At 37.0% G+C, this 13,788-nt stretch overlaps 4 protein-coding genes across 6 annotated transcripts; 2 read left to right on the forward strand and 2 right to left on the reverse strand.

Annotated features, from left to right (window-relative positions):
* Positions 1–38: 38 nt before the first annotated feature.
* LOC143426726 (EKC/KEOPS complex subunit TPRKB) lies at positions 39–889 on the forward strand. The gene has a single exon (XM_076900339.1). It carries the CDS (start codon positions 263–265, stop codon positions 833–835), a length of 573 nt encoding a protein of 190 aa, XP_076756454.1. The 5' UTR covers positions 39–262; the 3' UTR covers positions 836–889.
* A 395-nt stretch (positions 890–1,284) lies between these two features.
* LOC143426870 (nuclear protein localization protein 4 homolog) lies at positions 1,285–12,626 on the reverse strand. Its single transcript, XM_076900572.1, has 14 exons — positions 12,500–12,626; positions 12,353–12,423; positions 12,171–12,269; positions 11,515–11,595; positions 11,234–11,438; positions 11,016–11,154; positions 10,795–10,932; positions 10,356–10,659; positions 10,128–10,265; positions 9,897–10,044; positions 9,643–9,803; positions 2,107–2,258; positions 1,877–2,015; positions 1,285–1,786 (listed from the first exon to the last, which is right to left on the reverse strand). The coding sequence occupies exons 3-14, from the start codon at positions 12,189–12,191 to the stop codon at positions 1,469–1,471; spliced, it is 1,944 nt and encodes a 647-aa protein (XP_076756687.1). The 5' UTR covers positions 12,192–12,269; positions 12,353–12,423; positions 12,500–12,626; the 3' UTR covers positions 1,285–1,468.
* On the forward strand, positions 2,766–9,480 carry LOC143426873 (uncharacterized). Of its 3 annotated transcripts, none has more exons than XM_076900580.1 (4): positions 2,766–3,191; positions 4,884–5,201; positions 5,542–5,691; positions 5,866–9,480. In XM_076900580.1, the coding sequence occupies exons 2-4, from the start codon at positions 4,884–4,886 to the stop codon at positions 7,192–7,194; spliced, it is 1,797 nt and encodes a 598-aa protein (XP_076756695.1). In that variant the 5' UTR covers positions 2,766–3,191; the 3' UTR covers positions 7,195–9,480. The 3 variants fall into 3 exon arrangements, with proteins under 3 accessions (XP_076756695.1, XP_076756696.1, XP_076756697.1); XM_076900581.1 differs by lacking the exon at positions 2,766–3,191 and adding an exon at positions 4,534–4,610; XM_076900582.1 differs by lacking the exon at positions 2,766–3,191 and adding an exon at positions 4,768–4,819.
* On the reverse strand, positions 12,497–13,045 carry LOC143427231 (uncharacterized). The gene is made up of 3 exons (XM_076901162.1): positions 13,041–13,045; positions 12,646–12,988; positions 12,497–12,578 (listed from the first exon to the last, which is right to left on the reverse strand). Exons 1-3 carry the CDS (start codon positions 13,043–13,045, stop codon positions 12,564–12,566), a joined length of 363 nt encoding a protein of 120 aa, XP_076757277.1. The 3' UTR covers positions 12,497–12,563.
* Between the last annotated feature and the right edge of the window lie 743 nt (positions 13,046–13,788).

Consider the following 13,788-nt stretch of genomic DNA (forward strand, 5'->3'; position numbering starts at 1 on the left):
AATAGTGTGCAAAATTCTCTAAAAAGCACCCAATTAATATAAGCATAATTTTTTAAACCTATTAATGTATTAATATGTTTACATATATTTCTAAAGCTAAAACTTATATTTTTCAATTCCATGCGTCAAATACTATCAGGCGATATGTTTTCTTAGAACCTAACCAAGGAAAGTATTCGTTAAATTTCTCAGAATTAGAAGAAAGGAACGAAAATATATTGTAAAAGTAAAATAAACGCAATTGCAATCAATTATTTGATTTATGATTGTTACATGTCACATATTTAAAGAAATGGATGACTATACAACATCGTTAGATCCTGAAACAGAAATGTCTTGTACATTATATTTATTCAGAGATGTGCAAAATTCAGATGAAATACGCAAAAAACTAATGAATGGTGAACTTTCTTGTTCTATTATAAAGGCGGCAATTGTAGTGGATCCTTTACAGATAATAGTTGCCGCCAATAAGGCTGCTATTAATGCAAAGATGGATCGACTTACTACAAAGAGCTTATATACTGAAGTGTTATTTAATTTATCTATATCAAAGAACATATCACGTGCATTAACTGAATTTGGCATTCACAATAATGACATAAATATTTTGGTAGTGCTTATTCACAAGGAACACGATGAAAAATTAATGTCAAAGACAATCATAGATTGTATAAAAGGAGAAAAGGTACCAATTTCAAGATTAGCAGAATTTAAAGACATAGAATTAATAGAGAAAATGTATAAAATTGAAAGAGATGAGTTGAATATCTCTAGTTTAACTGATTCTGTTGTTTCTAGAATTAGTTGTAAAGATTTTATATCAATAAAGTGAAATTTTGTATAATCATATTCATGTAGTAACAAACATGATAAATTCAAATAAATGTTGCATTATATTTTACATATGTATTAGTTATATTTTATGAACAATATAATTATACTGCAATTTCCTCACTAATGTTAACACTATTATTAAGTCTTTTTTTTTTTGCTTTTTCAATTCATTTTTCTCCTGTATTCTCTTGACGGTTTGTAAATTTTATAGCAACTTAAACACTATGTTAATTATCAGTTTTTTAAATATTTAATATAGAATTTCTTTCCAAGTTCTTAGTACATAAATACTATAATTTCTGTAACCATAATAATTCACAGTATAATTGGTAAATTATAATCAAACATGATGTCGATATGAAAAAATAATTATTACATTCCGTAATTTTGTATTACTTATGACTTCATACGTAACAGGGAATTATTATAGAAAGGAAAGCTGTGAAGTATACTTCGGTAAAAGATACTTTCTCCTTTTTTATTCACTCATAAATAAAGCCAAGTATGCGTTGAAAACAATTTTTAGGTCCGCAAAGACACGGTTATGCGTCAAATTTTGCGGAAGCAAAATTGCAATTTAAGGATAGCACCCTTAAATGCAATACGAAAGCAATATAATAATGGCAGTTTGTTACGTATTCCTTGGCAAACCACACATTTCACACATTGCAAACCCTGCTGCATTAAGAAAAGTGCAATGAGAACAAGTCCAAAGTGTTTGATCCGGCGGCGAGTTTGCAATCGGATCTGTACCAACTGCTACTCCACTTCCCTCTGCGAGCGCAGAGGATTGCATTCTTGAGCTAGTATCAAATGATGGTTGAGATGTAGATGCTGAAGTTTCAGATATGAGTTGTTCGACTATTAGCCATTGTTCCGAATGTGACCATTCCGTTGCTTTTTCTCTGTCTTTATTACGAATTGCTTCTAATAGTGGCATCATGTGGTCCTAAAGAGATAAATATGTACATTTTGTAGCTGCGTTGCGTGACAAATGTAAGCATGGGTAACAAGTATTATCTACGCGTCTAATGAGTACCTTCATTGGGAACATATCCATTGTTGCAATAAAAATTAATAAGTGAAAATCTGAAACTGCTTCTAAGAATTTGTCTTTAGTAAACTGTTGCATATAAGAGCAAAGTGAACTGAATTCTTGAATTTGTCCATCAATGAGTCTAAAATGGAAAGATTTATATTAATACACACATAAGTTATTTGAAAATAACAAGAAAAAGGAACACTATCTACCGAATATCTTTGACATACCTGTTTTCAATTGGAAATGGAATAATATTATTGCTGATATAAAAAGTAAACTGTGGAGTAAGTGGTGTAGATGCGGGTACATCCACTAGTAAATATTCTACAGGCAACGGTCTTGCTAGCCTTGATACTTCGTTCCCATAAGAATCTTTGTCCTAACGATCATAGAAACAAATCTTATTACATTATTCGGTAACAACGGATAGAGAGTGAAAAATTTCAAATGCACTCGGTTCGAAGCATTCTGAAAAACGCGCGCTTAGACGCGGTTACGTGGAAACGTCCCCGGCACACGGCGAGGACGGGCAACATCTGGACAATGTCATTGGTCACTTCGAGCAGCGATAACGAGGTATACAAGTACGATTATGAAGGCAAGTCCATAATGTTCTCTGTTCGCAGTCGTTGGAGAAATGCGCGCGCAATGGTAGAAGTCGCAGACGACAACCGGCACCGTTTGCCACGAGTCGAACTAAAAGCTTCGAAGAAAGAGGAAAGAGGAAAGAGAAAGACAGAGGGAGAGAATCGTGAGACGGAGATAGAGAGAGGCGGTGAGAGAGAGAGAGAGAGAGGAGATAGGTTTAGAATGGTCGAGAGGGGGTAAGATACGGGACGAGGAGAGGAGAGCAACAGCGTAAGCGACTAGCGCGCGCCGTGGTGTGTGTCGGTCGGTCGGTCGGTCGTCGCCGCCATGCTAGTGGTTAGTTTAGTGAACCAAACATCATGATGTGGCAAAACGTTCGCACGAGCTAAGACTGAAGTAACGCCGCGTTACCGGCGCGCCGTCGTTATGTTATCCATAATAACTCACGACGTTCGATAAGCGTAAACACGTAACGTAAAAAGTACAAAAAAAAGCTTGGTAAAAGGCTCCACGGCGACAGCGGCGACGAGAACGTCGGGGTGCTCGATTCCTGCGTGCGGAACCCGCACAACACTACGTCAATCCCCGATGTAAATTAAAGTCACATCATAAACCCGAACAAACGTTACGGAATAATCATCGTTACGGTGCACGGTAGGAGTGACGAGTGCCAACGATCAGCCTCCATCGCGCGGCAAGGAGACGATCACGAATCGTATACACGGTACGGAAACATTTACAATACAACGAAAGAAAGGGAAAGAGAAAAAGAGAGTATGTATGAATATTGGTGTGCGTGCGTATCTGTATGGGTGATAAGGGAAAAGTGTATGGCATTAATTCGTGTACGTGTCCCTCTGGCTCGCGTGTGCGCGCGCGTATACCGTGCGCGAGTGTGGGCACGAGAAGTAGAGGCGAGTGTGCGTACGTGTGTATGCGGATAAGACAGAGAGAGAGAGAACGAAAGAAGAGTAGAAGAAGATTGAGAAACGAGAGGTAGAGAAAGAGAAGGCGCTCCGTGTACGTATAAACATTCGAGACGATACCAGTGAGAATAAACTATTATATTCCCGCGGAATTTGCCTGACACGCAATATGTAGCTCGCAAGTCGTTTTCACTCGAGCGCGGACTTGTCACAAGCAGTGACAGCGTAATATCACGTAGAGAAGTTGGCGATAAGCTGCCAGAATCCATATATCATTCGGCCGAAGGTTTTATCGGCCCCACGTACATTGGTGTTTCGAATGCTTTGTATTAATAAGAGATGCGAGCAGTACGTGCCCACCCCCCCATCATCGGCTCGTGCATCCCCCGTTCGAATGGTTTCTTACGCGTAACGAATGGTAAATCCCAAAACTTCGACTGTTCGACCCCCTTTAGGTTTTGGCGGGATCGCGCACGCATGCGCCTTCTCCCGTGAAATGTCATTTTTTACGTTTTGATTGTGCCAGCCAAATTGTTGCATAATAACTTTGTCGTTCCTAGTCGCTGTGTCAGATAAGATGCTAACCTTTTCGAAACAAGTGCGCAAAGGAGATGCAATAAAATAATACGATTGAACAGTTGTGTTGCGTGTCATGAAACGATTCTATACCGCAAAGAACACGATTATCAATGCTGAAAGAAGAATAGAACGAAGTAAAACAATTCTAAATACGATCCGTATCACTTGTAAAAATATACCCGTCGTTGCTTTGTTTTTCCGTCTTGTATTTCGTTATGTTATTGTAGTATTATTTAAAATATAGCCATACCACAGATTGTCATCTGTAATCCATATGTCCGATTAGAATGAACGCTTTTTCAAGTTCTTTCGGCGCGATAGATCTTACAGGAAATATATGTTACGAACACGAACAAATACACATGTATCGATAATGAAATAAATAATTATAAAATGCCCGCATCGTTTGAATTGCAATCTTAAATAACTTTTGCGTGCGTTACATGAAAATGAATAATCTTAATATGCTTTCAATAAATTCACAGTTGTTGTAAGACAATGAATTTAAAGTTATACGTTTTCTTGTATTTCATAATGACTACAAATTGTACTGCGCGTAAGAAAGGAGAGAGCGAAGAAGAAAGAAAAGGACGAAATGAAAACAATATTACGCTCGAATCGCTTGTTATTACTAATAGGTATATTAAACTCGACCTTTACGTTATTTTCTCAAATAAGTCAGGTCTATACAGCGAAACGAACGTTCCGCGAGCACATCCTTCCATACCTTATTAAATCTTCTTGTACCTTTTCAAATTTTCTTAGTCGAACAAAGGCCGAATCGTGTAAATTATTAGCACAGAGTAACTTTTGGGCATTACGACAAATACTACACATTCTAACGGTTGTTAAGTATTGAGTATAATAAATCTAATCGGTGAAGAGAATACTTTATTATTATTGTTTTTCAGATGCTGGATCCGAGCGTATTAACGGATTTAGAGGAACTGACGCTTTGCAGTTACTGCAAGCAGAAGTATAACGACGCGGAACAATGTCCGAAATATCTTAGTTGCAAGCATTACTTTTGCCTGCGTTGCATAGAGAACAATTTGTTAAAGGGACGTGAGTTGTTTTGCGCGCACTGTTGGAAAAGGACGGACCTGGGTGATCAAGGACCAGATGCTCTACCGACGCATTCGTCTCTTCTTGCTCTAACAAACAATTTGTCACACTTAAAAATCACCACGAACAACACGTCTGGAAAAACGAACGACAAGGAGAGAAAGGTACATGACAAACGAGCATATTTTTCGTAAACCGATTTTGGGTTCGTCGCCCGGTTATATTGTATTATTAGTTAATACGCAAATGGTAAAGAAAGCGTGCAGCTACGAAGCCATATCGTAGATAGCTTCTAATAGTAATAGGATTACGTTACAAGGTCTACAATAGTTTCCTTTTAAGGTATAAGATATCATTTTTGTGTTTAATGTCCTTTTTTTGTTAGAATTTTTGCGTCGAAAAGGACATTAATTTTTTTTTTTTTTTTACCGCATGAGAACACGAGTACGTGAAATAAAAAGGAGAGTGTTATGTAATTTTCTGATTATTGTGATATTTTTACAGAGCGAAAATTGTCACACACACGGAATGCCTCTGGCATTGTGGTGTGCGACGTGTTGTACAGCACTTTGTAGAGCATGCGCCACTCCACAGGAGCACCCAGGTCACCAGATTAAATCGCAAACTGATGCCAAAGAACAACTCATATCCGATGTAAGTTTTACAATTAACTTTATTTGATGGTACATTGTTTTTTTTTCTCTCTCTGTTTCTCTCTCTCTATATATATATGTATATATATCTACACAAAACGTGTACGAAAATGAATCAGCAGTCGACATGTAACGTTTGCTGTGATTAGAAAGATGCATGTGGATGTCTTTCCAGGTTCAATTGGAGTTAGTTGCTATGGGAAAGTTATCGACCGAAATTCAAAGACTGGCTATGCAACAGCGAGAATTTTTAATAAAAGTGTTGGAAGCTTGTGTAACGTTGAAAACGCACGTCGAGACTGATCTTCAGAACGGCTGGAGTCACTTTCCCGAGATAACGGACGCACGGGAAACGCTTGGGAAGGCGAAAGCTAGCCTGCAGATGATAGACAGCCCTAGCGATGTGTATTCTTTGCATTCGCAACTTATAATAGAAAAGCAAAGATTGCAATCGAAGTATCAAGAAATGATGTTGCAGTGCCAGCTCGACGATTTAATTGGTAACTCGGGAGTGGTGTTCGATTTTGCGTTATTGAAACAAGCGTTAGCTGGGATTCACACAGGAGAACCGATCGTTTCTCAAGGGACGAGTAATGGCGGTAGATTACCAAACCACTTGGCGGCTTCACAAAATCCGATATTGTTCCTCGCAAATTATTGCATGTCGCAGCTGTATTCGAGACATGTAGTTAGTAAGCAACACATGCAAAACGGTTCTATAGATTATCATTCGACCATGATGCAGCCTCAACAAGCTCCGCCGGGCTCCGTTCACGTGCATCAAGGTCCACCGCCACCGGCAACCCCGCAGCAACTTCTTATTCCACCTGGCTCGCCGTCCGTTAAACCTGTTCCGCCCGCGCCACCTAATGCGATGTTACATCCACCACAACAATCGACATTTATACCGGAAGGAGTCGGCACTGGCGGCGGAAGTTTGGTAACCGTCCACTCGTCCTCTCAACCGCCGTCCAGCGGAATAGCATCCCTTCGAGGACCTTCGAACCCTTATCCTCTATATTATTTCAACATCGAAGTGAACGGATCCCCGCACGGTCGTATCGTGATAGAAGTGAGACCCGATGCAGCGCCGAAAATGGCAAAAAATTTTAGTGTGCTTGCAACCGGCGAAGTCGGAGTTGGTTACAAGGGTTGCACTATATTCCAATGCTGGGAGGGTGAATCCGTAATCACTGGTGATTTCGAGTTGAATAACGGCCGCGGGGGAAGAAGCATATACGAGGATGGATATTTTATGCCGGACGACACGAAGTTCCCTGCAGTGAGAGGAGCGGTCGGGATGCGGAGAACACAAAAGCGACACGATAATCTCGGTATGGTGGGTTCACAGTTTCGTATAATACTGCAAGAGATGCGCGGATTCACAGGAATCTTTGGCCATGTTGTCGAAGGATTAGAATTAGTAGAGAAGATATCTACGTTTGGCGATCAAACGGGCAAGCCTACGAAGAATATTTTAATTACGAAATGTGGTAAATTGTAACGACAACATTATTGCGGCTAGTATACACCGAAGGGTAATCAAGTACTACCCGTATACTTTACGTTTTCCCGCTCTAGATAACTACAAACAAAAAAGGAAAAAAATGGAAAAAAAAGAAGAGGTTTTACGAGTTCGCGACGGTATCTCTGATGCGTTCGATACGGGGGAATGGGGTGTTTAATTAAACGAAAAATCACGTACACATTATATCCGAGACGATAAATGATATTATATGTTGAGAGACACCGCCGCGACCATATGGCTCCATGAATCGCGATGCTCCGTAATGAGTCACACAATTTAATTAGCTATTAACAATAGAATTCTAAAGATGTGTGTTGAATCTATTTTTAAACGTGGACGCATAAGAGAAGAAAGAAGAAATAAAGATCCATATTTTGCTATTGATTGAGAATCAATAAGATTCTGTATCTACAATAACGACGATGATCGATAAATACGTACCTCGAGATCGATCGTAATATCGATACGACTTCTAGCTGTACGACATTTGTTTAGAAGAAGTTCGATGTTTATTTTGGCTATTGGCATATTGCTACGTATAGTTGATATAGAGGGTAAATGCACGGGATTTAAAAAGTACCGTGGCAAACGGCGGTCGCCCTGCGGGCGTTGCTAATGTCGTAGGTAATAGGTAGTAAAAAGAAAAAGAATTTAAAAATAAAAAAAAATATGTAGATGAGGTGGAAAAATGTAGATAAGGAATACGTACGGAAAGTGGGGCAAACTGGTATGTGTTGTATACACATACATTCATATATTTGTAAAAAAAAAAGGAAAAAAAAACAAACAAACAAACGTACAGGCGGGAACTTTTTTGTTTTATAACCGAAATACGTGACTTCGTAAAAGTCAAAAATGAAAAAAAATACGTGATTCCATATACGCAGGTCGTTTAGAACATTAATTGAACGATACGTCGGTGCGTGAATGGGCCAATTCTATTTCGACCCGGTTAACGATCACGTATCGTTCCATTTCTTTTTTCAGAGGAGAGAAAAGGAGCTAAAAGGGAACAAGTAATTGCGCGATGAAATGAGTCGGGGAAAATTGCGGTTCCTATCGGACGACTCAAGGATACTCCTCCCTTTTTGCTCTTTGCCTGTGGTCTAGCAGACCATCGTAAATTAACTGTATTTAAGATTAGATCTCAACATGAAAATGTATGCAAGGCCTAACTACTACTATGTAGATTGTAAGCCTCATCGTCTGATGAGAAAAAACGAACGAAATGAGCGAATATATATTATAACGAATCATTCCTCGATGCTGTATATCGAAGTACTACGATAATGTAATGCGTTATATTGCTCGTCTGAATCCTCGTAAAAGAATCCCATCGTTATGTATCATATTATCATATACCCATGTGCGAGACAAAACGCGTCGAAAAAAAGTGTTCTCTAAATCGGCGCGTATAAACAAAAAGCGCACTCACGTATTGTAGGAAATTGCACGCCCTCGTCGTCGCGGATGCCTTTTTCGAAGAAAGCCTCATTCGATGTTGAACTTGAAAGTTTTAACACTTGTTAATTAGCTAATTCATCGCGTTTTGCAATGATATGAAAAGAACTGATTGCATCATGATGAACGTAAGAATCGCCGTTAGAATTAAATAACACTGCGTAATACGTACGACGATTGAAGGGTGGTCGAGCTCGAATGAATTTCTCTCGTTTCGGTCGTTGCGAAAAAAAAAAAAAAATACCGGAAGCGTCAATCGAAACCTTCGAATCTAGATACATATGAATCCATGTGTTTACCGAAGCGAGCGAACCTAGAAGCCCACCTGTATACACAAAATATCCACGCGCGCGCGTACTACATATATTTTTATGAACGTGATGAGGTAACAACGCATAGCTTGTAATATCGATTCCAACAACCGACGGTTTACCTTGCCCCTCGCGTTCGAATTAAACGGTTGAGCGGCTATAATTCTTCAGTAAGTTTTTCCCCCGTTATCTTTGTACCTTCTATTTTTTTTTCTCTCTCTCTCTCTCTCTCTCTCTCTGTCTATCTCTCTCTTTTCCCGTCTCCTTTTCTTTTTCTATTCGTCACACACCCCTTTTAAGTTAAGGCGTAATCATCATTACATACGAAAATTGTGGTCATTTTGTTTACTGTCTACGGAAGCGCATATCCGTAGTGCACTTGCTTAAACAGTTTTATTATTTCATTATACATGTACGAAATGAAGTTCGTTGCCCAATTTAAATGTACTTTTAATCAATCGATTTTGAGTTATAAACTGTTTCTCTTTCATTTGTGTATAGCTTTATGTATATTTTTACCTTCCTTAACACTACCACCATAGAGAATATAATCCAACAATATGAACGTTTATAATTAATTCTAAAGCTGCATTCATTTTAATTTGAAGCAGAAAAGTAATTGAATATATTAAAATAAAATGAATGTACTCACCTTGTAGAAGACATCTGGAACATACTGTTTATCTGTTGATTCAATTACATAGCCCAATTCTGGAGCATCTTTCGTAGGAACCAAGCAGCCATCTCGTACCAATGACATGCATTGATTAGATACTTGATAACCTTCTATATGAATTTGATTTTTTTCATCACCTGCAATCAGTATGTTTGATTTAGTAAAAATACAAATCCCTTTTCTATTTATATCTGATACATTCAAATGAAGCAGTCTTACTATTAACTTACCAGTAACGCAAACAGTAACAAACTTTGAACCAAAATAATTATTAGGAGAAAAACGACAGGGATTTGGATATTTATTTTGGAAATACCCAGCCATAATACACTCTTGAGCAGATAAAAAGTGACTTTCTATATTTCGAACGTGTTTTACCTGAATAAATTAAGCTAATGCTATTAATTAAGGACTTTGGCTTATGAAAAACAGAATTATAAATTAAGTGTAGATAAATTTACCGTTCCTTTCTTGATATCATCAGCTATAAGGTCAGTAAAAATCCATCCGACTCTTTTTAAATTAAGTAAACGAGCCAATTCATCGACTACCCCTTCCTTTTCATCTGGTAAAAGTCGTATAGAATTTTTTGTACTTTCCTAAAATAATTATAACTACATTGTAAATTATAAGAATTTTTGTATGTGCGCATATACACGATCATTCTAAAATTAGTTTGATTAAGTCACCTGTGGTGGCTCATAAATAGCTGCAACTACAGCTCTAATTCCTAATGGTACATCTGTGTGTATTTCATATCTTCCGTACAAAAAACCAATACGTTGGTGACCGGTGCTACGCCAATAATTGAGAAAGCGTTCAACTAAACTTGAATTTTCAAACATGACGTTATCTACGTGACGATAAGTTTGGCGATTTAGGGTAATGGAACTTGGTTGACACTTGCTACAGATACCTCGTGGCCAAGGTGGATGATCTTTACAGCCAGTCTTTATACGGCAGCTTATATCTTCTAACTGTATAAACTTCCCTCTGCAAAAGATACAGAAAGGTTGTACACCGAGTCTCAACGATTCTGGCGGGACGTGTGACACACACGCCGTACCAAAATCGTTGAGACTCGGTGTACTTAAGATTTATAATATAGTATGAGCTTATATAACGTACCTATCTACACCAGTAGTGAGTTTCCTGAGATACGAATGAAAAGACGAATGTTTTATATTTTGTTCCTTAAGGTAAGTTTCATCAAAAGGTTCTAAAGGAGTACAATGTACACAGCACCCATTTGCACCATGTCTACATCTGTTACATAAATTGTAATATTTTAAAACCTCCATGTAAGAAATGTATTTACTTTTTCAATTTATATGTATATGTATACTTACAGTTTCTCATCGCGTTTCCTCTGTATTTTACCATCGAGTTTCCATAATTGTTCATCGACATCTTCAACTGTATTTGATATAGATTGAGATGTAGTACCACTATGATTTGTAGTTTCTGTCACATCCATTGGTCCTAGTTCTTGTATGAAATGAAATTAATGTAATGTTGTATTAGACTGTAACTGTACGGCGGATATATAAAAAGATATAATTAAAACCTTGAGAAGTGTCAACGTTGGCAGTACTAGTTGAAGGAGTACTCCATAATTGTGTACTACTCTGAGGAGCTAAGTATAACATGTCTCCATGAGAAAGTTTTGCTCCTGATACTGTTTTTCTAAGAGAAAATGGAAGTTCATTTTTATGATTTCGTTCTCTATAGAGTCCAAATCCGATAGTGTTTAATTCGAAGGCTTTAGAAACCTGCAATGGTAAAAAATTAATACTCGTTCGTGTAATTACAGACTGTTACTCCAAGTCATCGACGTGAAGTACAAACCTTTTCAAATAGTTGCTCGATTGTATCAGAGAGATTCACATCTATACGCTTTGTTCCTTCAGAACATTGCACACGTAGAGTCTATAAAGAAACAAACATTTATAACAACATGACAAGAATTAGGCAAAGTTTATACAAGATCGATGAATCATTTGATTTTCATAGGAATGAAAACGTATACAAAAATTTAGTTTCGAATAAAATTATATAGTTTTAAATAAAAATAAATGTAAGAGAAATATTATTTCCTAATAAAAATATTTGATGAATGTGTGAATAAATTTACAATCTACTTACATATATAAAAAATTATAGAAAAAAGTAAATAATAAATAAGCTATTCATTTGTAAAAGGTAAATATTAATGTAATATTTAATATAGAGTCACTTATCAAATTGAATAACATTTTTGATGTATTTGTATTGTTCAAAACATTAATATACCACTCATTTTTTAAATCATAAAAGAAAAACAACTTGGCCTTATATCTGGGAACTTTTAGTAAGTTACATCAATGTCACCGCGTGAAAAACAAAATTCGCTTGATTTATGAAAAAAACGAGCCAGTTTTTGGACAGAATGTTGTTTAATTTTGGTCTAACAATATTTACGAACTGATATGTCGAGGTTAATCATTTAACAGTAGGTAACTTACAATTTGCCTAGACTTTGACATTTCGCCGGTGTCTACGAAGCATCAGCTGTTCAACCCTTGTTCAACTTACTTGCACGTAACGCAATATCGCTAAAGTCCCTAGTGAGAGTAAGAAAATTGTTGAGTCAACGTCTAGTATCCTAACCTTTCTTTACATCACTTTATAAATATCAGAAAAATACTATCGAATACGGTGTTTCTCATTCACTTTCGCTGTCGATTCGGTTGTTTTCGCCCTTCAACTTTCCTTAACCTACAATCGTGAAGACAATGTACAACAATTCCGATTTAATGATCACAAACGGATCTAGCGCTACGTCGTTGCTCACCAGGAAACTTTAACGGAACTTCAATTACCGCACACTATTCCTTTTATTGCCAGTAGACAACAGATTAACTAGCACGCGTCTGCAAATACAGATTAGGTAAGTTCGTGTCTAAAATAATAAAGTTGTCACACGTTTTTCGACATTACATGTATACACCTTATCCCCCCCCACACGGACGTGCACGAACAGTGCCAGTTATTAACTTTTAATACATATAAAGAGGTGAATTCGGCAGCCAAACGTTCCAATCTTATTTTATTTCCCTCGATTATTTCTCCCTGTCCCCCTATGTGTGTATACAGTACATATACATAGGTATATACCTCCAACTTTATAACGTGAAAAAAACGAACGCGTCTCCTACACTTTTTCGAGTCACCCCGTATTTGCTGAGTAATCTTTCCGTGATGTTTGAATTGTTTTGCGCGTCGTATTGGCTCCCCTTGTCGATATTTATTTTTTCCAGCACTGTCACTTAAGCGAATTCCCCTTGAAAGTCAAACGACAGCATGCGACGCGTACGAGTAACATCGTGACAGGCATCATTTTTATTCTTACTATTTCATTTCAGCTACTAGACGGAAATTTTGTAGAACAGAGGGACAGGTTGTTGAACCGATGGTAAGTTGGTGTCCGGTCATGGCCACGGTGGCGGTGGCTGTTAATTATTAAGTTTATCGTCTTCGATTAGAAACAAAACAGATATTACTATTTCATCTCGAGTTTAATTTGATAGAAATTATTTAAAAATGAGATACTGCGATAGGTGAGAGATTATTTTACAAGTTAGAGAAGAATAAGTGAAATAGTGATGTTATTTCTAGATTGTAAGGTTATTGTACAACCAATGTAATTATGTACCTGACTAAAAGTTCAAAAATACACTAATTTACCTTGTAAATTCGGTTTTCTGTTACCAATAATTATGATAAAAGGTTAATGTGCTTATTTTATGCCTCTATGGTTTCAAATGTATTCTTCAATAAATTGTACCTATGAATTTTTGGTTTTGATTTTGTTTAGAATATTGTTGTATCGAATGTTTTTATTGTGCAGTTAATATTATGTTAGAAGAATGTATATTAGTTATAGAAATTCATTGTACTTATTAAGTTACAATTAATGAAATGAATGGTGAATATCAATATAGAGGAACTATGATTTTATCGCACAAATAGCGAATAACAGCTAATTTTCTTATAAATGGTTACATTCTATTAATACTAGTAGTTATTTATTTTAGAATTATTGTCAAGAAATAGACCTATTGCGTTCTCTTGTATTCTAAA

Source organism: Xylocopa sonorina, chromosome 9, assembly GCF_050948175.1.
Source record: "Xylocopa sonorina isolate GNS202 chromosome 9, iyXylSono1_principal, whole genome shotgun sequence".
Taxonomy (NCBI): domain Eukaryota; kingdom Metazoa; phylum Arthropoda; class Insecta; order Hymenoptera; family Apidae; genus Xylocopa; species Xylocopa sonorina.